The 24,322-nt window shown below is 37.1% G+C and overlaps 2 protein-coding genes and 1 pseudogene across 2 annotated transcripts; 1 reads left to right on the top strand and 2 right to left on the bottom strand.

Moving 5' to 3' along the window:
- Positions 1-1,053: 1,053 nt before the first annotated feature.
- Positions 1,054-3,553, bottom strand: LOC149234603 (glucan endo-1,3-beta-glucosidase 11-like; annotated as a pseudogene).
- Positions 3,554-4,109: 556 nt separating this feature from the next.
- On the top strand, positions 4,110-5,027 carry LOC149234604 (uncharacterized). Its single transcript, XM_089461210.1, has one exon. The coding sequence runs from the start codon at positions 4,110-4,112 to the stop codon at positions 4,884-4,886; it is 777 nt and encodes a 258-aa protein (XP_089317336.1). The 3' UTR covers positions 4,887-5,027.
- Positions 5,028-23,007: 17,980 nt separating this feature from the next.
- Positions 23,008-23,805, bottom strand: LOC149234605 (uncharacterized). Its single transcript, XM_089461211.1, has one exon. It carries the CDS (start codon positions 23,800-23,802, stop codon positions 23,023-23,025), a length of 780 nt encoding a protein of 259 aa, XP_089317337.1. The 5' UTR covers positions 23,803-23,805; the 3' UTR covers positions 23,008-23,022.
- Between the last annotated feature and the right edge of the window lie 517 nt (positions 23,806-24,322).

The following is a 24,322-nucleotide window of genomic DNA, read 5'->3' on the forward strand; positions in this document are numbered from 1 at the left end:
GTTGATGTGCATTGATTGAAGGTAGATTTTAGTATTTAATAGGTTTTTAACACAGTCACTTGTTATGTCATTATTTAGTTTTGAATATATAGATCAAATGTAGATTTTAATATTTAATAGATTCTAAACAAAATTAATTGTTATGTAATTAATTAGTTGTGTTTTGTTTAAAGATGTTTTGGAGTTTATGATTCAAATCGGGAAAAAGAATCGGTTAAGAATAAATCTTTGTTGCTTAAAATTGGTTTTGAAGGCATAATTTTTGAGATAATTTAATAATTGTATTGAGATTTTACATCACAGTCAGTGACCAAGTTAGGAGTTCTTAAGTCAAAGCATTACATAAAAAAAGGTCGGGAGTTGTAAGTTAAAGGGTTACATAAAAAAAGGTTTAGTTTAATTGATTAAATTTTTGTATTCATAAGCACCTCTAAGTATATAATCATGATGGAAATAAGTCAAAGAGTTACATAAAAAAATGTAGTTCAATAGCAATTGATTGAGTTCCTATCCCTAAAACACACAACTCTAATGGAAAATCGTGTGCCCTAATAGAAAATCAGTGTAAATTCTGGCATCAATGTCCTTGAAATCTAAAAAATATTGGTTAAGAATATAGATTTTTGTTATTTAAAACTGGTTTTGAATGTATTAAAAACAAAATTCTCTTTGTGTAGACTATGAAATATTTACAATTTAAATTTGTAGTTCCTCTCAAATTTATAATTCCAACAAAAATTTGTTGATTATGAAATATTCGCAACTCAAATTTGTAATTCCAACAAAAATTTGTAAATTATCCTTCCTTTAGAAACTTTTTTTTAGAGAATTTTCCAAACTAAAATTTGTAATTCCAATCCAAACTTGTAAATCCCAAAATAGGCTTGCAATATATTTAAGAAAAATACCAAATTACCATTCACGGATTCTTTAGAAAACCATTTCATACAGATTCCTTAGCAAACCATTTCATTACTTAAGGGTCAAAACGCTAAACGACCACTTTAGATCTTAGGAAAGTTAATAAATTGAGTTAAAACCTGAATTTTATGCTTAAGAAGCAAGAATATCCAGTGTTGGAGATTTATCTATGCCCGGATGTTGATTGGGGAACACTATTTCAACCAAGGTGTTAAACGCAAATCAAATTTAAACCTTTTTGACAACACGTTTTTTATAATCATGAATATTGATTTCATAATAAGAATGATACGCCCCTTCATATACATACAAAACGGAATGAAATCGAGCCCTGCAAGCACTCTAGAAAGTTCACAAGAGATGATTCTGAACTATAGTACTACTAATCTTCTATGAACTAAAGTAGTAACCTGTCGGGAATTTGCAATCGCCATACTCTACAACTACAAGATAAAAAACACATCATAAAATTAATCATCAAAAGACCTTCAATAATGGTAGCGCATATGTAGACAAAAAGTAAGCTAATCCTAGGATAATATATGAACTTACTTGGACACTGGGTAATGACATAGGCAGCGCCCTGGAAGTCACACGTTCCAGTCTTGCGGCTTTTCTTTTGATAATAACTGTTAAAAGCATATGAAGCATGGGCTTCCAACGTGTTAGGGTTGTAGTAAGACGTCCCAGGCTGAATCTGCTTGCAATCTGCAACCCCTTCTCCACTTGCATAGTCTAATGCCGCCTGGAGCTTACTAGTATCGATCTTGGAATTTGCAACGCACCACGTCTCGGATGCTCCTTCTGGGGTTGTCCTGCTGCTGCGATGATGCTGCACAGAGGTGGCCCAGGTGGAAGAGGAATTGCTTCCAGAGGTGGGCGCCTGGTTGTTCATGGCTGCAGGTGTTAGAGCAATATTGTAGACGTGTTCTTTGGTTGGGTAGAACAAGCCATAGTTGCACTCCGATGTGGGACCGGGTTTCTGGTTTTCATTAAAGAGAGCAAAAATGAAGGTGTCTAGAGAGGCCTGGGGCTTGAGTGGACTTCCAAAGTTGGAGAGGACATTCTTGGCGAGGTTCCCATTGTAGGGCGCAGCGTTGTTGAGGTTAGCACCGGTTTCACCCTCGTCGCCCTTAGATGGCCACCCAGTCTCAGACACGACAATGTCGAGGTTCTTATACCCAAGGGCCGACATTGTAGAGAACATTACGTCGAGCTGTGCTTCAAAGAGGTTCGTGTACAGGAACCCGGTGTTGCTGTCCCGGACTTTGGCACTGGGGCGAAAGAGTGCGTAGCGCAGAGAAATATCGTTGGCATCGCTCTAGTAGGCAAAGAAAAGGTAGACATTGACCATGAGAGAGGACCTCGTTTGGCTTAGAAAATCGAGCATTGGCTTTATCGTGGTCTCCACAAGGTCGCTCTTGAAAAGTCCGGTTGATGGCGGGAAAGAGTTCTGGAGCACACTGGTGGCAAAGGGGCTTGACACTTTGATAATTTCATTGAGGTTGTATTTGACGAGAGCCATGTGAATATTCTTCATGGCAGGGACAATGTAGGAGGTGAAATCATTAGAATTGGCCAAGACTTCATTGCCGACAGCTATGGCCGTGATCTGGGTGCCCGGAACGAAGGCAACCACATTCTGCTGGACCCAGGCATAGGCTCGCGAAAGACAAAGAGCAACGTCGGAGAGTTGCTCATTGGGAAGGGCAATGGTGATTTTAATGTCGGTACCACTGAATGCATGTAGCGCTGCAGGGTCTGCGTCGTAGATCTTCAACTTGTTTGATGCCTTAGCTCTTGATCAGCGGCACTATTGTGGAAGCCGAGGGAAGATTGTCTGCTTTGTGACCATAGTTGATACCCACAGTGCCAGCCCCTGCAAACCAAAACAAAACAAAAAATGAAATTTACTCGGTAAATCACAGAAATCAAAGCTCAAAAATAAATTTTGACGAACCAGACAAGAAAATGCATTTTCTCAGCTGCAGAAGCAACGATAATCAGATAAATTAAAGCTAAAACCGCTGCAGAGGCAACGATAGTCGAAGAAATTATAGCAAAAACCCCAGATGAACAAGACAAGAAAATGCATTTTATCAGCTGCAATAGCAACGATAATCAGAGAAATTAACGTTAAAACCCCCGACGAACCAAGCTATAAAATGCATTTTCTTTGTCTAGTTCTCAGCTGCAGAGGCACTATAGTCGAAGAAATTAAAGCTAAAACCCCTGACAAACCAAACGATAAATGCATTTTCATGTCTAGTTCTCAGCTACCTACAGAGGCAACAATAACCAAATGATAAATGCATTTTCATGTCTAGTTCTCAGCTACCTACAGAGGCAACAATAATCGAACAAATTAAAGCTTAAAGAGTTGATGAACCAAACGATAAAATGCATTTTCTTGTCTGGTTCTCAGCTGTAGAGGCAACGATAATTGAAAAAATTAAAGCTTAACCCTAGACGAACCAAACTATAAATGCATTTTCTTGTTGGTCCCGGGTTGCAGAATTAAAGCTAAAGCCCTTACAAAACAAATGCTAAAATGAGTTTTCTCACCAGCAGAGGCAATGATAGCCAGAACCACCGCAATGGCGATCAGCACCGAACTCTTCCGGAAGCTCATGCTGAGCAAAGAAACAATAACCAACCAAAGCTTCTTTCAAGTTCAATAAAATATGGCAGCGCCGGTACTGAAATTCAAAATTCCAATCTAGAGCGCCATTATACAATTCAAAATTTGGTGAAACCACTGGTTTAGAGATGAAACTTGAATATTGAGCTCCTTTACAAGTTCGAACTTGAATATTGAGCGCGTTTTCAAATTCATATAACACAACATTAATGGCTACAATATTGATACGTATTCCACCTGATGAGCAATCGAGCTCATGTATTTTATTTCGGCAGTTCCTATTTCCACCTCCATAGCAAAGTTAATGCTATGGAGGGACACACTCTGATAGCGACAACACCGTAACGACAGTTTTGGATGCATGTTTTGGACCCATATCCATGCATGATTGACCTATGTACATGCATTTTCTGGCAGCTCCGTCACTCCAACTCCCGGAGGCTCCACGGTTCAGCGTAATCACGTCATTAATGTTATTCAAATAACGAGCCCATTTGAATTCGAATTCAAATTTGAATTCAAGCGCCCAAAATTCAGCCTAAGATCCATGGCCGAGTTTATTCAGAGATTTATTCTGACGTTCATTGTCATGGGATTTCTGTGTCACAGCTTCAAATGGGTATCAGCAGGTGGCCCCATTCAGGCCCCTCAGGCTGGATTCGCAGGTTCAGGTTCTCCTGCATTGGTGCCATCGAAATCGCCATTTTCTTCTTTCTTGCCATCTCCCAAGAGCGCTGTTTCAGCACCCACTGCTGCTCCCTCTAACTCCATTCTCGGATCCCCATTTTCTGCCCCTGTCCATTCAGTCCCCCTTGCTGCTCCTTCCAAGTCCATTCTTCATTCAGTCCCCCTTGCTGCTCCTTCCAAGTCCATTCTTGGATCCCCCATTTCTGCACCTTCTCATGCATCGCCCACGGCTGCTCCCTCGGCTGCAACTGCAACTACACCCATTTCGAAGCCTCATGTCTATGTTTCTCAACCCTCAACATCTCCTGTTTCAACATCCCCTGCTTCAACACCCCCTGCTTCCACCCCAGTCAAGCTGCCATCTCCTTCATCGTCTCCCATGGCTCCTTCCCTTTCGCCAACTCTAGCCGTACCTGTGTCAGCCACGCCCTCAAGTCCAACCTACGTCCCGAGTTCCTCTCCCATTTCCACCGTTTCTCCGACCATGGAACCAGTATCTTCTCCCGTTTCTGTACCTGTAATTTCTCCCATTTCTGTACCTGTAATTTCTCCCATTTCTGTACCTGTAATTTCTCCCATTTCTGTACCTGTAACTTCGCCTTCCCCTTCACCTGCATATGGGTATCACCATTGTTAGCACCAGTGGGATCACCATTAAGCCCTGCTCCTACAGTCTCGCCTCAGATCTCTCCCTCTACTACGCCTGTGGGTTCTCCAGTGGAAACTCCAACCGAAGATTCATACGCTGAAGTTCCATCTCCCTCTCCATCTGTACCTCAAGACGTAAGCTTTCACTGGATTCTGATTTGTTGTTTTCTTTTATGTCATCTAGTTTAGTTTCTCGACTGAATTTAAATCTAGAGTTTTTAAAATCTCTGGATTTTTTTCTGTCAATTTCCAATCAACTAATGTGATGCACTCTCAATTTTTTTTTCGCGGGACGGTGATACCTCGGCAGCTACATTCACCAGATCAGTTGCAACAGGCTTCGGCGCTGCGATTTCCTGTGCTTTACAGGTTTATGTTCTTGCGTTTTTGTAATGTCAAGGTGAACCATTAGCGAAAAACAGTGGATGTCGTGGAAGTGTTGTGGATCACGCGCAGGCTTTCGAGTTCGTACTGGTAGTGATTCAATGGATGTCCGTATGTCAATAAAGAGATCGTTTACTCCATCTCTCTGTTATATTTGATCTTGTATTCTTCGACGATTGGTTTTATAAATATTAAACACCATTGTATTGTGTTGAATAACTTATTCTGAATTTATTCAAATTTTAATTTCCCACATATCTCTCGTTTCCAAAGTCATTTTTGCATCAGAATTTGCCAAAGTGCTAGTGTGTTTTTGCATAAGTTTTTCTTCTCCAAATTTGCCAAAGCTATCAAAGTTCTAGTGTTGCAGAGGTTTCGGGTATGTGGATTTAATTAATTTAATTCTTTTATTAATTTTGAGATTTCCCAAACCAGACTTTATATTGTTATTTTTAGCTTCTGGTGTTTTATATTGAAAATTTATATAAAATCAAATGTTTTAGTTTTAAATTAAAAATTTGGAAAGGGTTAAAAAATAAAGATTTCATAGATATAGAATTTACATGTAATTTTTTTAAATCTACATTATGTTTTGGAGTAAAATTTTTTAGCCAAACAATGTGCTAATCAATGTAGTTTATTATTACCCATTGGCGTGGCTTATTATTAAAACATCTTCATTATTTAGTTATATTGATCATTTTCATTATTAGTTATATTGATTAGGTTAAAACATAAATTTAAAAACAAAATGTAATAGATTTAGAAATATTATATTTAAATTACTCATCTCATATCACCTAAACTCTAAAAATATAAAAGTATTTTAATATTTACTTTCTTTTTACATTTAATATAAAAGTATTTTAATATTTACTTTCTTTTTATCTAAAAATGTAAAAGTATTTTAAAATTTACTTTTTTCTCCAAAATAAATTGTAATAGTGTTATTAGAAAATTTTACTTAATCATACAAATTGTTTTAAAAGAATTTTAGTATTTATATATAATTAATAAATAATATTATAAAAAATTAATAAAATAAAAAATTTAAATAAATATTTTTGTTTATCACAATTAAATTCATCTTATATATATTAAATATAAAAAAAATCTTAAAAACACACAAATTTAAACCAATCAATTTTTAAACCATTAAAAAAACTAAGTTGTAACCATGTGGCTTTGTTTATATATATATATATATATATATATATATATATATATATATATCTCTTTTGCATGGATTTCAAAATTTTCCTCGTTTACGAGTATGACCAGCATGACAACTTTTGTTTTGATGATGAGTACATCTTATGTTTTTCAATCTAAAGAAATATGAAGAACAAGGGAAAAATATGATGATAAAATATTTGTTGTTTATTTATGTAATGAAATTGAAAGAAATATTTGGTTGGCTTTTTTCTCTTTTTTTACATAAATAGTGACATTGGGATATGATTTTATTTATTTCACAAAACTACTATGAAGTGTAGCATGGTAATAATGTTTGCTTTGTATAATTGAAATGTTGGCATAATTTTCATGACTATGTTGTTACTAAGAATTTTGGTTTGTTTTAAAAAATTATTATTAGAATTTTTATTATGAGTTTATAATTTGTTTTAGTTGAAGTAATTTAATTTAAATTTCTTAGATTTGGGTTAATTGTGTGTTTTTAGTGCTATTTTATCAAGCAATATTTAGATATAATTAAACTTTTTTCATTTTGTGTCAAATTATTTTGTTCGAGAGTTTGTTCCTAAATATTGCTTATTTTATTGTTGAACAATTTCCTAATTTGTTTTATTATGTGTCATTTTTATTTTGGAGAGTCTATTTGGTTAACCTATTCTAATAAAGTTGAATTGCTCCATGTTAGATAACTTGATCTTTGTTTGACATAATAACTTTATATATGCATAGACACATGCAACAATCTCCATAGGAAGTGATTCAATGGTTTCATGTGTTTTTTTAATCAAATGTTATATTTTTAATAAATTTCATGAAAAAGTATGTTGAACACATGATGTTTTCATGTGTAATATGATGAGTTTAGACAAATCACATTTTATGATGTGGCATATCTTAGTGATTTCAATGTTATGTCTTCTCCAACTCTTTCCAGAGATATTATTCCCTAGTGAACATTGGTGATCAACTCTCTATTGGTTATGTTGGTTTTTTCCTTTTTACTTCTATCAACTATTTTGGTAAGCATCTTGCATTGCTTGTATATCTTTTCAAATGTGGTTATGGGCCAAATTGTGGACCAATGTGTAATAGCTTCTTTTGACATTGTCTTAAGCGCTAAACCCCTAGCCTAAGAAAATATAGAAATAATGAAGTGTCATTTGTACTATGCACGGCATGATCATAATTGTGTTGCACATGTGAATAATTGGTTTCTAAAGTTTTGGGTCTTTTTGGTTAAAAGAAAAAACACAATAATTGATAAACAGTGTGCTCCATGACCTTAGGGTACCCATCTTTTTATATGTGGAAAGGAGTGTTTATTTTTAGTTCTTGTCCATTATTTTCCCTAGAAATTGCTAGAACTACTTAAAAAATATGTTGTGATAGTGAGTGATGATTAAAGATGGTAAAGATAAAACACATGTATGCTTTGTAAAAACTGATTATGTTCCCTTATTGTTGTCATATATATAATCATTATGATTGTTTTATTAAAGTAGCATGCAACTACATAAGGTAGTCATTGCTTTTGGGAGTTCATGGTGGTCTGGTTGCAGGTGTAAGGGATAATCGTTCAAATTTAAAAACGATCTCCTCAAGCGCAGGTGAAAGTTCTTTTACTATTTCCCTTGGAGTTTCAGTTATCCGCCTCCAAACCTAGATATGCTACTAAAACAACAAAATTGTTAAAATTACCTGAAAATTAGTAGAACTTCACTTACCTCGAAACCAAAAGGAAAACGACCACTGTTGTTAATAAACTTCTCGCGTCCATTTTTCTCCTAACTTTTATCGCATTAATTCTACATCGTTAATCCTCATTCTTCAATCCAATGGTCGACGCTTTCCCCACTCTCAAATTACCCAGGTGATCCTCTACCGTTGATCAACCCGCTTGATCCAATGGTTGTCGCTTAATATCGCGTGGAATTCTTGCCGATGTTTATCAATCTGAGAGCACGTGAGAAACACAGTTTCTCCGTGCTACGTGTCAGCTGCTAAATGGAATCGCGCGACTATTTTAAAATACCACTTACCTCCTTGAGCCCGCGTGAAAACAACGTTCGCCTATAAAGACCGCTTACTCCTCTGTTTAACTCCGACGCTTGTTTTCACATGACTACCGTAGATCTAACGGTTTTGTCGATCGGACGGTTCTAGGTTTCTTCGGGTTTCCTCGTGATTTTATCAGACTTTTCTCCCGTCGTTATGATTTTAGCGCTTCCACCAGAGTTATCTCTTCTTTAAGGAATTTAGAGCTTAGCTAACTAAAGCTCTGTGGTTCGAAACACATTCGATTTAACTTAATATACAGCGAATGAGAAATTAAACGCGATAACACCGGATCATACAAAACACTAATTTTACAAGCCAAACTGGAATTCAACAATACACAGAGATATTTCGAAGGAATTCAACCTTTGGGATTTAACCATTCATGCGTAGGATACACAGAGATAAAGAGATACTTCAATTCTTTTACAGTTTAATTCTCCATAGCCAAATCCAGCCAAATCTTCTTACAATAGTTCAAAACTTACATAAATACTTTACATCCGACAATCTGATCCTCAATCAATGGATCGAATTTATCTAATCCTAGATAAATACCTAAACTGCTTGATATTATCCTCGAGAATCTCAACTAAGTCTGAACTACTTGGATTAATTACAAAATCATTCAAATACTTGTATTTTAGTTCAAATTCTATCTAGAAAACTTTGTAAATTGACAGCTAAAGGATCCCACTCTTTTGCTTGTAATTCTTTTTTTTGGAATAAAATGAAGTCTTTTGCCTTCAAGCCTCATGCTCCTACATCATACTCCTGAGGACAAAATTCTTCATGTGCTCCTGTCCATGAGCTCTTTTACATAACTGCCCAACTTTTGTAGCATGGTATTTGTCACCCAGGTAGCATCAACAATTGGTTGATCTTTCCACTTGACCAAGTACTGAAAAACTCCTGTCTCCTTGTGTTTTTAAACACTCTTTTATCCAATATCTTTTCTGGTTGCAATACCTTAGTTGTAGGTAACTGTTTTACCCAATCCACCTATTTTTCTTTTGTTGTGTCATCTGCTTGTCCCTTTTCAAACCTGTACAAATCAACAACATTGAAAATTGGAGATATTCCAATACCAGGGAGTAACTCAATTTCATATGCATTTGCAGAAAATTTCCTTAAGTCTTTGCATGGTCCAATTCTCTTAAATTTTCACTTGTTATACACCATTTTTGGAAATCTTTCCTTTCTTAGGTGTGCCAAAACCAAGTCTCCAACCTCAAAATTAACTTCTCTCTTCTTCAAATCTGCTCTGTTCTTGTACTTTGTGTTGATGTCCTGTAACTATTGTTTTACCTGTTCATGTACTGCTCGAATCTCTGAAGCAAAGTTTTCTCCAAACGTATATGCGCACATCTTCCGTATATGCCCAGTTTCCGTATATGCGCACATCTTCCGTATATGCCCACATCTTCCGTATATGCCCAATTTCCGTATATGCACAGTTTCCGTATATGCGCACATCTTCCGTATATGCCCAGTTTCCGTATATGGGCACATCTTCCGTATATGCCCAGTTTCCGTATACGCCTAGTTTCCGTATACGCCCAGTTTCCGTATATGCACACATCTTCCGTATACGCCCAGTTTCCGTATATGCACACATCTTCTGTATATGCCCAGTTTCTGTATATGTGCACATCTTCCGTATATGCCCAATTTCCGTATATGCACACATCTTCCGTATATGCCCAGTTTCTGTATATGCGCACATCTTCCGTATATGCCCAGTTTCCGTATATGCGCACATCTTCCATATATGCCTAGTTTCCGTATATGCCGAGTTTCCGTATATGCGCACATCTTCCGTATATGCTCAGTTTCCGTATATGCGCACATCTTCCGTATATGCCCAGTTTATGTATATGCGCACATCTTCCGTATATGCCCAGTTTCCGTATATGCGCACATCTTCCGTATATGCCCAGTTTCCGTATATGCGCACATCTTCCGTATATGCCCAGTTTCCGTATATGCCCAGTTTCCGTATATGCACACATCTTCCGTATATGCCCAGTTTCCGTATATGCGCACATCTTCCGTATATGCCCAGTTTCCGTATATGCACACATCTTCCGTATATGCCCAGTTTCCGTATATGCACACATCTTCCGTATATGCCCAGTTTCCGTATATGCGGACATCTTCCGTATATGCCCAGTTTCCGTATATGCGCACATCTTCTGTATATGCCCAGTTTCCATATATGCACACATCCTCCGTATATGCACACATCTTCCGTATATGCCCAGTTTCCGTATATGCACACATCTTCTGTATATGCCCAGTTTCCGTATATGCGCACATCTTCCGTATATGCCCAGTTTCCGTATATGCCCAGTTTCCGTATATGCACACACCTTCCGTATATGCCCAGTTTCCGTATATGCGCACATCTTCCGTATATGCCCAGTTTCTGTATATGCGCACATCTTCCGTATATGCCCAGTTTCCGTATATGCACACATCTTCCGTATATGCCCAGTTTCCGTATATGCGCACATCTTCCGTATATGCCCAGTTTCCGTATATGCACACATCTTCCGTATATGCCCAGTTTCCGTATATGCGCACATCTTCCATATATGCCCAGTTTCCGTATATGCGCGCATCTTCCGTATATGCCCAGTTTCCGTATATGCTCGCATCTTTCGTATATGCCCAGTTTCCGTATATGCACACATCTTCCGTATATGCCCAGTTTCCGTATATGCGCACATCTTCCGTATATGCCCACATCTTCCGTATATGCCCAGTTTCCGTATATGCCCAATTTCCGTATATGCGCACATCTTCCGTATATGCCCAGTTTCCGTATATGCACACATCTTCCGTATATGCCCAGTTTCCGTATATGTGCACATCTTCCGTATATGCCCAGTTTCCGATGTATGATATTAATTACCAATTAGAATGATATCATAATAGTCAATTGATTCATATGCAACAAACACCATTAGCCTCTATCATGCAAAGCATAACTTATACTAGTTAATGATACCAATTCTCAATGCATAATCTCATACTCAAATATTGACTCTAGTATACTCCCCTTGTGGTCATGCTCCCTCTTTGTGTTAGGAATAAGACCTCTTTGTGTTAGGTCCCTTTTGTTGGCACCTTTCCTGTTATCCACCATAAGACCGAGTCATGGCGACCATTGGCTTAGGCCCTAGGCACTAAGCCCTTTTAAGTCCTATAGGAGGCCTTTTTCCTTTGTTAATGGCTCCACGTCATTGGTCACGTTTTTAGGCGAATGACCACCCATCAACCCAAAGGACGGAGCTCCCTATTTGATAGCCCCTTTGTTTATTATGTGTTTCACTCCTTCCTTTCTACGCGAAACAATCCAAGGAGCTAGTGCTTAGATGCTCCTAGAGCCTCTGCGACTCTTTTCTCTATGCCCAAGATATTATTTCTATGTGAAACAAGTCGAGGGTAGTGTCCAGGTGCTAAGCTCGAAACTCCCTTATCCACGCACTTCCCTCTTGTGCATGTTAACAAACTCATCGAGGTTTGCCTTCCGTGTTGACATGTCCCATGGGGACCGCCCGAAACGCTCCCCATTGGCCATCATTGTTGCCTGTTGGTGCTGACGTATCCCAATGCCCTTTCTCTTGACACTTTCATTTTCATGACCTCCATACCTCCCTTGGGGTCGATCTGTGGGTCGATGTGTCCAATGGAGACCGCTTGGTGATATGTGATTGGTTGTCTCCCTCCGTATATGTCAATTGTCGTGTTTGGTTATTCTACCAACTTTGGCTATGCGCTAAAGGATCCTCCATTCACCTTTAACCATGTTATTTTACTTTGGGTTCATATAGCTTTGGCTCGCTCTATCTTTCAATCCAAGAGGCCATTTTAGGGCTTCCAAACCACTGGAAAGCTCCTTAGAGATCTATCCAACTTGCTAGGTTACACCTGCATTTGAGATGATATGGTGCTAAAAAACCGGCTCTGAAGTATATGTACTATTCCTTTGCCACCAATGATTACCATGCTTTCCTCTACCTTTGCTTTGCCTATGCCACCTCTACTATTGCTTTTTCCATAAATCTTTACCTTGATCACTAATGAAAAAATATTTACCAATGCAATTTTACCAATCTTTGCCATTTCCTTTGCCTTTGCCTTTTCCATCAATGACAACATATGTCCAACAAAGGGAGGACCTGGTTAGAAGGGTAAGGAAAGGACCTGTTGAGACCACCCCAAGTTAAGGAGTTTCGTCTCCAAATTTATTGAAGAAAGCCTCAAGCAACGTGTAGAATCTTAATGAGGCATCCATCGATGACTCACCATTGAATGTGATGGAATGGACAGGATTGTTGTGGGATGGCTTCTGCGTGAGCATAGTACTGTAACCCATTACTTGCCTTGGTATATCTCTTGAATTTCTTGTTCACATGGGTGGCCCACTATGGCAATGAATGTAGAAAAGGCATGTCGAGTGGCACCTTGCAATGACAATTTTGTTATACATCGCTTAATTGCTATCCAGGGGGCATGTTGTCATGCCCTACCAAGTCGTGGGCAAGTGGGGGTCTAAGCTCCTATTTCCTTGCGTAGTTACCTCTGGGATGATCTCCTTCACCCAGTGTAACACTTCTCTGACACACTGCTCTCACACACTACTCTAATACACTGTCCGAACTGCGCAATCCTCAAGGAACCTTCCCTTGACAACATGCATTGGTTTCCTTTATAGGATAAAACATGCAACTGATAGTACACTGTCCTTGACATTTAGCTCAATTGGGTCTTTCTCAGAATAGACATGCATGAGTTTTTGATGAGAGAATCTTCAGTTATATGGAGTACACTAGTTGAGTGCATGCATGCATCAACTGACTAATAACTCACAATTAGTCTCTCAAATAGTTTGGAACTAATTTAACTAGACTTAACTCAGTAAATTGAGCTAACTAATTACAACTCAAATATAACTCAATCTTATCTCCTTAATTTAAGGGATAACTGTTGCATGACTTCAGAAATACTTCTAAATTGAATTTCTCCAACTAATTAATCCATAATGAATTAATTAATTATTTTCAAGCAGCTGGTGAGACTAAATTCGAATTTAATTCACAATTTTAATTCAAGGACAAATTAAAATTGGAATATTCTGGATTCTATTTTTATCATTTCTTGTTGCTATTTTCAACAACTTACCCCAAGGCCCATCTAGGATGAGCTCACCCACATGGAGAGAGAAATAGTCTCTCATCGGCACCATCTCTCATACATAGAGGTTCTCGCTGAGATGGCAAACTAGGTGCCATATATCAAGCACACATGTGGACACTTCAACTTGTAGATGCACATTATGAACTTATACTAGGTTTGTAATTCCTCCTTGGTAGAATTCTACTGGATTGATTTGAGCATCAAGCAGACCTCCTTCACTCTATGGAGCACTTGCAATGTCACATGAAGGACTTATATCAAACATTGGATCATATCAAACTACATCTCAACATCCCACTCAAGACTGAGACCACCCCTGCCAACAACCAAGACCCCATCCAGGTTGCAACTATGAATTATGATCCCTCTTCTTAGTCTTATGTTATGTCTAGGGTATCATCATTGTTTGGTATCACTGTTTATTCTCATAGTCAATCTAGCCCACTTTTGGTCTTTTTTAGTTTTTTGAACACTATGTTATTCTATGCCTCTCGACGGAGAGTGAAATTTTGTTTATGGTCCAATCTTCCTAGTGAAAATATCCCTATACACTTCTATTTAAAAATAAATATATTATTTATCCAAACAAAACATTATTTGTAAATAATAATATTTTCTTTTTAATCATTCACATTGCAATTGTTTTGTAATCTTAAAATATAATCTAAAACTAATATAAATGATATAATACTTAAAAACATACAATACTCTTAAGCTTAGGTCGTCAAGTTTCATTTTTTATATAATGATGTAACATTTAACTCAAGATCTTGAAAATCCAACTGAATAAAAAACATTAGCTCTTGTGCATGCTTTATTCCTTTTAAAAAATAAGAAAATTTATTATAATTTTATTTTAACTCTAAATTTATTATAATATATTGATTAACATTTTTTTTTTCAATTCTTTTTCCAAATCTTGACTTTATTTTAAACAAAATGTTCAACTGACAACATATGCCATAAATATAAAATGTATTCGAAAAACATGACCCACAAGTTAATGAAGCAATCTACTAAGAGAAATCTATGAACATGTTAATGCAACTAAAAAATGAAACTGGAAAATGTCGCAAAGGCGTTGTACAAATTTCCTATCTATTTGGGTCTAAGACTTCAAATGATGACAAAATGGTTTTTGGTTATTTTATGTGTGGAAAATTCATTGGAATTGTATACTTTAAATAGGTTACATTAGTGAAAATACCATGGGAAAAACCATTGAAACCATGAATTCTCAAAACTCAAAGTGAAAATGTCTACATGACATAGAAACCCCAACTTACCTCGATTTTATTTTGATTTAGTACTCCAGGTGCAGACCGAATTTGAAGGGCGAGGTCATGATATTCTATCGTCTGCAACTTCATTGACAAAACAACACTGAACAGGGAATCAATATGCAAAAGAGCGGGCCGGCCTTTTTGAAAATATTTGAAATGACCGCGGGAGATACAGCTATGCATTTTTTCCGGTTGACGGAGCTCTGAAGGAATTCGAATGTGGTTGCTGAAATATGGATGAGCACTGAATTTTGGGCGCTTGAATTCAAATTTGAATTCGAATTCAAATGGGCTCGTTATTTGAATAACATTAATGCCGTGATTACTTGCATTGATTACGCTGAACCGTGGAGCCTCCCGGAGTTGGAGGGCAGTTCCTATTTCCACCTCCATAGCAAAGTTAATGCTATGGAGGTACACCCTCTGACAGCGGCAGCACCGTAACGACAGTTTTGGATGCATGTTTTGGACCCATATCCATGCATGATACCATGACCTATGTACATGCATTTTCTGGCAGCTCCGTCACTCCAACTCCGGGAGGCTCCACGGTTCAGCGTAATCAATGCAAGTAATCACGGCATATACGGAAACTGGGCATATACGGAAGATGTGCGCATATACGGAAACTGGGCATATACGGAAGATGTGTGCATATACGGAAACTGGGCATATACGGAAGATGTGTGCATATACCGAAACTGGGCATATACAGAAGATGTGCGCATATACGGAAACTGGGCATATACGGAAGATGTGCGCATATACGGAAACTGGGCATATACGGAAGATGTGTGCATATACGGAAACTGGGCATATACGGAAGATGTGTGCATATACGGAAACTGGGCATATACGGAAGATGTGTGCATATACGGAAACTGGGCATATACAGAAGATGTGGGCATATACGGAAACTGGGCATATACGGAAATGTGCGCATATACGGAAACTGGGCATATACGGAAGATGTGCGTATATACGGAAACTGGGCATATACGGAAGATGTGCGCATATACGGAAACTGGGCATATACGGAAGATGTGCGCATATACAAAAACTGGGCATATACGGAAGATGTGTGCATATACGGAAACTGGGCATATACGGAAGATGTGCGCATATACGGAAACTGGGCATATACGGAAGATGTCCGCATATACGGAAACTGGGCATATACGGAAGATGTCCGCATATACGGAAACTGGGCATATACGGAAGATGTGCGCATATACGGAAACTGGGCATATACGGAAGATGTGCGCATATACGGAAACTGGGCATATACGGAAGATGTGGGCATATACGGAAGATGTGCGCATATACGGAAACTGGGCATATACGGAAGATGTGTGCATATACGGAAACTGGGCATATACGGAAGATGTGCGCATATACGGAAACTGGGCATATATGGAAGATGTGTGCATATACGGAAACTTGGCATATACGGAAGATGTGTGAATATACGGAAACTGGGCATATACGGAAGATGTGCGCATATACGGAAACTGGGCATATACGGAAGATGTGCGCATATACGGAAACTGGGCATATACGGAAGATGTGTGCATATACGGAAACTGGGCATATACGGAAGATGTGCGCATATACGGAAACTGGGCATATACGGAAGATGTGCGCATATACGGAAACTGAGCATATACGGAAGATGTGCGCATATACGGAAACTGGGCATATACGGAAGATGTGCGCATATACGGAAACTGGGCATATACGGAAGATGTGCGCATATACGGAAACTGGGCATATACGGAAGATCTGGGCATATACGGAAACTGGGCATATACGGAAGATCTGGGCATATACGGAAACTGGGCGTATACAGAAACTAGGCATATACGGAAGATGTGCGCATATACGGAAACTGGGCATATACGGAAGATGTGCACATATACAGAAACTGGGCATATACGGAAGATGTGTGCATATAAGGAAACTGGGCGTATACGGAAACTGGGCATATACGGAAGATGTGTGCATATACGGAAACTGGGCATATACGGAAGATGTGTGCATATACGGAAACTGGGCATATACGGAAGATGTGAGCATATACGGAAACTGGGCATATACGGAAGATGTGCGCATATACGGAAACTGGGCATATGCGGGGTTCTTTGCCTAGAATTGAAAATTTGATGGATTGTTTGAGTGGAGCAAAATATTTTACGAAGTTAGATTTAAAAAGTGTTTATCATCAAATCAGAATTAGAGAGGGGGATGAGTGGAAAACTTCTTTTAAGACAAATGAAGGATTGCATGAATGTATGGTAATGCCTTTTGGGTTATCAAATGCTCCAAGTACATTTATGAGGCTCATGAATGAAGTTTTGAGAGAATTTATTGGTAAATTTGTAATAGTATATCTGGATGATATATTAATTTATAACAAATCTAAAGATGAACATGTGAGACATCTGAATTATGTCTTACAAAGGCTACAACAAGAGAAGTTATTGTTAAATTTAAAAAAATGTTCATTCATGAAGGAAGAGTTGGTATATTTTGGTTTTGTTGTTTCTGCTGATGGGTTAAAGATATATCCAGAGAAGATCAAAGCAATCATGGAGTGGCCTTCACAAAAAAGTGTCTTTGAAGTAAGAAGTTTTTACGGTCTTGCTAGTTTTTATAGGAAATTCATAAGGAAATTTAGTAAGATCAATGCTTCTATTGTTAACATTATAAAGAAACACAGACAACCATTTAATTGGACTACTGAAGCAGAAAAGAAACTTGGTACCAAACTGAGTTTCAGTTCTGCTTATCATCCTCAAACTGATGGGCAGACTGAAGTTGTAAACAAAAGCTTGAGTAATCTTCTGAGAAGTCTTGCAGGTGAAATCCAAAACAGTGGCATCAAGTATTAGCACAGGCTGAATATGCTAATAATGATTCTCCTAACAAGAGTACACGGCAGAGTCCATTCCATATAGTTTATGGAATGCACCCAAGAGGAATGTCTGAATTAAGAGATTTGGGTAAAGCTGAAATGAGGAGTGCTCAAGGAGAAAACTTTGCTTCAGAGATTCGAGCAGTACATGAACAGGTAAAACAATAGTTACAGGACATCAACACAAAGTACAAGAACAGAGCAGATTTGAAGAAGAGAGAAGTTAATTTTGAGGTTGGAGACTTGGTTTTGGCACACCTAAGAAAGGAAAGATTTCCAAAAATGGTGTATAACAAGTGAAAATTTAAGAGAATTGGACCATGCAAAGACTTAAGGAAATTTTCTGCAAATGCATATGAAATTGAGTTACTCCCTGGTATTGGAATATCTCCAATTTTCAATGTTGTTGATTTGTACAGGTATGAAAAGGGACAAGCAGATGACACAACAAAAGAAAAATAGGTGGATTGGGTAAAACAGTTACCTACAACTAAGGTATTGCAACCAGAAAAGATATTGGATAAAAGAGTGTTTAAAAACACAAGGAGACAGGAGTTTTTCAGTACTTGGTCAAGTGGAAAGATCAACCAATTGTTGATGCTACCTGGGTGACAAATACCATGCTACAAAAGTTGGGCAGTTATGTAAAAGAGCTCATGGACAGGAGCACATGAAGAATTTTGTCCTCAGGAGTATGATGTAGGAGCATGAGGCTTGAAGGCAAAAGACTTCATTTTATTCCAAAAAAAAGAATTACAAGCAAAAGAGTGGGATCCTTTAGCTGTCAATTTACAAAGTTTTCTAGATAGAATTTGAACTAAAATACAGGTATTTGAATGATTTTGTAATTAATCCAAGTAGTTCAGACTTAGTTGAGATTCTCGAGGATAATATCAAGCAGTTTAGGTATTTATCTAGGATTAGATAAATTCGATCCATTGATTGAGGATCAGATTGTCAGACGTAAAGTATTTATGTAAGTTTTGAACTATTGTAAGAAGATTTGGCTGGATTTGGCTATGGAGAATTAAACTGTAAAAGAATTGAAGTATCTCTTTATCTTTGTGTATCCTACGCATGAATGGTTAAATCCCGAAGGTTGAATTCCTTCGAAATATCTCTGTGTATTATTGAATTCCAGTTTGGCTTGTAAAATTAGTGTTTTGTATGATCTGGTGTTATCGCGTTTAATTTCTCATTCGCTGTATATTAAGTTAAATCGAATGTGTTTCGAACCACAGAGCTTTAGTTAGCTAAGCTCTAGATTCCTTAAAGAAGAGATAACTTTGGTGGAAGCGCTAAAATCATAACGACGGGAGAAAATTCTGATAAAATCACGAGGAAACCCGAAGAAACCTAGAACCGTCCGATCGACAAAACCGTTAGATCTACGGTAGTCATGTGAAAACAAGCGTCGGAGTTAAACAGAGGAGTAAGCGGTCTTTATAGGCGAACGTTGTTTTCACGCGGGCTCAAGGAGGTAAGTGGTATTTTAAAATAGTTGCGCGATTCCATTTAGCAGCTGACACGTAGCACGAAGAAACTGTGTTTCTCACGTGCTCTCAGATTGATAAACATCGGCAAGAATTCCACGCGATATTAAGCGACAACCATTGGATCAAGCGGGTTGATCAACGGTAGAGGATCACCTGGGTAATTTGCGAGTGGGGAAAGCGTCGACCATTGGATTGAAGAATGAGGATTAACGATGTAGAATTAATGCGATAAAAGTTAGGAGAAAAATGGACGCGAGAAGTTTATTAACAACATTGGTCGTTTTCCTTTTGGTTTCGAGGTAAGTGAAGTTCTACTAATTTTCAGGTAATTTTAACAATTTTGTTGTTTTAGTAGCATATCTAGGTTTGGAGGCGGATAACTGAAACTCCAAGGGAAATAGTAAAAGAACTTTCACTTGCGCTTGAGGAGATCGTTTTTAAATTTGAACGATTATCCTTTACACCTGCAACCAGACCACCATGAACTCCCAAAAGCAATGACTACCTTATGTAGTTGCATGCTACTTTAATAAAACAATCATAATGATTATATATATGACAACAATAAGGGAACATAATCAGTTTTTACAAAGCATACATGTGTTTTATCTTTACCATCTTTAATCATCACTCACTATCACAACATATTTTTTAAGTAGTTCTAGCAATTTCTAGGGAAAATAATGGACAAGAACTAAAAATAAACACTCCTTTCCACATATAAAAAGATGGGTACCCTAAGGTCATGGAGCACACTGTTTATCAATTATTGTGTTTTTTCTTTTAACCAAAAAGACCCAAAACTTTAGAAACCAATTATTCACATGTGCAACACAATTATGATCATGCCGTGCATAGTACAAATGACACTTCATTATTTCTATATTTTCTTAGGCTAGGGGTTTAGCGCTTAAGACAATGTCAAAAGAAGCTATTACACATTGGTCCACAATTTGGCCCATAACCACATTTGAAAAGATATACAAGCAATGCAAGATGCTTACCAAAATAGTTGATAGAAGTAAAAAGGAAAAAACCCAACATAACCAATAGAGAGTTGATCACCAATGTTCACTAGGGAATAATATCTCTGGAAAGAGTTGGAGAAGACATAACATTGAAATCACTAAGATATGCCACATCATAAAATGTGATTTGTCTAAACTCATCATATTACACATGAAAACATCATGTGTTCAACATACTTTTTCATGAAATTTATTAAAAATATAACATTTGATTAAAAAAACACATGAAACCATTGAATCACTTCCTATGGAGATTGTTGCATGTGTCTATGCATATATAAAGTTATTATGTCAAACAAAGATCAAGTTATCTAACATGGAGCAATTCAACTTTATTAGAATAGGTTAACCAAATAGACTCTCCAAAATAAAAATGACACATAATAAAACAAATTAGGAAATTGTTCAACAATAAAATAAGCAATATTTAGGAACAAACTCTCGAACAAAATAATTTGACACAAAATGAAAAAAGTTTAATTATATCTAAATATTGCTTGATAAAATAGCACTAAAAACACACAATTAACCCAAATCTAAGAAATTTAAATTAAATTACTTCAACTAAAACAAATTATAAACTCATAATAAAAATTCTAATAAAATTTTTTTAAAACAAACCAAAATTCTTAGTAACAACATAGTCATGAAAATTATGCCAACATTTCAATTATACAAAGCAAACATTATTACCATGCTACACTTCATAGTAGTTTTGTGAAATAAATAAAATCATATCCCAATGTCACTATTTATGTAAAAAAAGAGAAAAAAGCCAACCAAATATTTCTTTCAATTTCATTACATAAATAAACAACAAATATTTTATCATCATATTTTTCCCTTGTTCTTCATATTTCTTTAGATTGAAAAACATAAGATGTACTCATCATCAAAACAAAAGTTGTCATGCTGGTCATACTCGTAAACGAGGAAAATTTTGAAATCCATGCAAAAGAGATATATATATATATATATACAAAGCCACATGGTTACAACTTAGTTTTTTTAATGGTTTAAAAATTGATTGGTTTAAATTTGTGTGTTTTTAAGATTTTTTTTATATTTAATATATATAAGATGAATTTAATTGTGATAAACAAAAATATTTATTTAAATTTTTTATTTTATTAATTTTTTATAATATTATTTATTAATTATATATAAATACTAAAATTCTTTTAAAACAATTTGTATGATTAAGTAAAATTTTCTAATAACACTATTACAATTTATTTTGGAGAAAAAAAGTAAATTTTAAAATACTTTTACATTTTTAGATAAAAAGAAAGTAAATATTAAAATACTTTTATATTAAATGTAAAAAGAAAGTAAATATTAAAATACTTTTATATTTTTAGAGTTTAGGTGATATGAGATGAGTAATTTAAATATAATATTTCTAAATCTATTACATTTTGTTTTTAAATTTATGTTTTAACCTAATCAATATAACTAATAATGAAAATGATCAATATAACTAAATAATGAAGATGTTTTAATAATAAGCCACGCCAATGGGTAATAATAAACTACATTGATTAGCGCATTGTTTGGCTAAAAAATTTTACTCCAAAACATAATGTAGATTTAAAAAAATTACATGTAAATTCTATATATATGAAATCTTTATTTTTTAACCCTTTCCAAATTTTTAATTTAAAACTAACACATTTGATTTTATATAAATTTTCAATATAAAACACCAGAAGCTAAAAATAACAATATAAAGTCTGGTTTGGGAAATCTCAAAATTAATAAAAGAATTAAATTAATTAAATCCACATACCCGAAACCTCTGCAACACTAGAACTTTGATAGCTTTGGCAAATTTGGAGAAGAAAAACTTATGCAAAAACACACTAGCACTTTGGCAAATTCTGATGCAAAAATGACTTTGGAAACGAGAGATATGTGGGAAATTAAAATTTGAATAAATTCAGAATAAGTTATTCAACACAATACAATGGTGTTTAATATTTATAAAACCAATCGTCGAAGAATACAAGATCAAATATAACAGAGAGATGGAGTAAACGATCTCTTTATTGACATACGGACATCCATTGAATCACTACCAGTACGAACTCGAAAGCCTGCGCGTGATCCACAACACTTCCACGACATCCACTGTTTTTCGCTAATGGTTCACCTTGACATTACAGAAACGCAAGAACATAAACCTGTAAAGCACAGGAAATCGCAGCGCCGAAGCCTGTTGCCACTGATCTGGTGAATGTAGCTGCCGAGGTATCACCGTCCTGCGAAAAAAAAATTGAGAGTGCATCACATTAGTTGATTGGAAATTGACAGAAAAAAATCCAGAGATTTTAAAAACTCTAGATTTAAATTCAGTCGAGAAACTAAACTAGATGACATAAAAGAAAACAACAAATCAGAATCCAGTGAAAGCTTACGTCTTGAGGTACAGATGGAGAGGGAGATGGAACTTGAGCGTATGAATCTTCGGTTGGAGTTTCCACTGGAGAACCCACAGGAGTAGTAGAGGGAGAGATCTGAGGCGAGACTGTAGGAGCAGGGCTTAATGGTGATCCCACTGGTGCTAACAATGGTGATACCCATATGCAGGTGAAGGGGAAGGCGAAGTTACAGGTACAGAAATGGGAGAAATTACAGGTACATAAATGGGAGATATTACAGGTACAGGAATGGGAGAAATTACAGGTACAGAAACGGGAGAAGATACTGGTTCCATGGTCGGAGAAACGGTGGAAATGGGAGAGGAACTCGGGACATAGGTTGGACTTGAGGGCGTGGCTGACACATGTACGGCTAGAGTTGGCGAAAGGGAAGGAGCCATGGGAGACGATGAAGGAGATGGCAGCTTGACTGGGGTGGAAGCAGGGGGTGTTGAAGCAGGGGATGTTGAAACATGAGATGTTGAGGGCTGAGAAACATAGACATGAGGCTTCGAAATGGGTGTAGTTGCAGTTGCAGCCGAGGGAGCAGCCATGGGCGATGCATGAGAAGGTGCAGAAATGGGGGATCCAAGAATGGACTTGGAAGGAGCAGCAAGGGGGACTGAATGAAGAATGGACTTGGAAGGAGCAGCAAGGGGGACTGAATGGACAGGGGCAGAAAATGGGGATCCGAGAATGGAGTTAGAGGGAGCAGCAGCAGTGGGTGCCGAAACAGCGCTCTTGGGAGATGGCAAGAAAGAAGAAAATGGCGATTTCGATGGCACCAATGCAGGAGAACCTGAACCTGCGAATCCAGCCTGAGGGGCCTGAATGGGGCCACCTGCTGATACCCATTTGAAGCTGTGACACAGAAATCCCATGACAATGAACGTCAGAATCAATCTCTGAATAAACTCGGCCATGGATCTTAGGCTGAATTTTGGGCGCTTGAATTCAAATTTGAATTCGAATTCAAATGGGCTCGTTATTTGAATAACATTAATGCCGTGACTACGCTGAACCGTGGAGCCTCCCGGAGTTGGAGTGACGGAGCTGCCAGAAAATGCATGTACATAGGTCATGGTATCATGCATGGATATGGGTACAAAACATGCATCCAAAACTGTCGTTACGGTGTTGTCGCTATCAGAGTGTGTACCTCCATAGCATTAACTTTGCTATGGAGGTGGAAATAAGAACTGCCTTTTATTTCGTATGATAACATTCCATGGCAATTAATATCCGATGGTATGGGGAATCGATAGCATACCATACACGATACACGACATGCCATGATACACATGCCGCTCGTTTCAATGGGCATCACTATTAACCAGAAAATGTTGCCTGAAAATTAAATAGATGTCAGAGTGTCCGTGCCCTGTGGTACATAGGGGGTGTATAAATGGAGCTATAGAGTGTATAAATGGAGCTATAGAGGTG

This window comes from Pinus tabuliformis, chromosome 8 (assembly GCF_031772625.1).
Source record: "Pinus tabuliformis cultivar Carrire ecotype Pingquan chromosome 8, CPIR1, whole genome shotgun sequence".
NCBI classification, from domain to species: Eukaryota; Viridiplantae; Streptophyta; class Pinopsida; order Pinales; family Pinaceae; genus Pinus; species Pinus tabuliformis.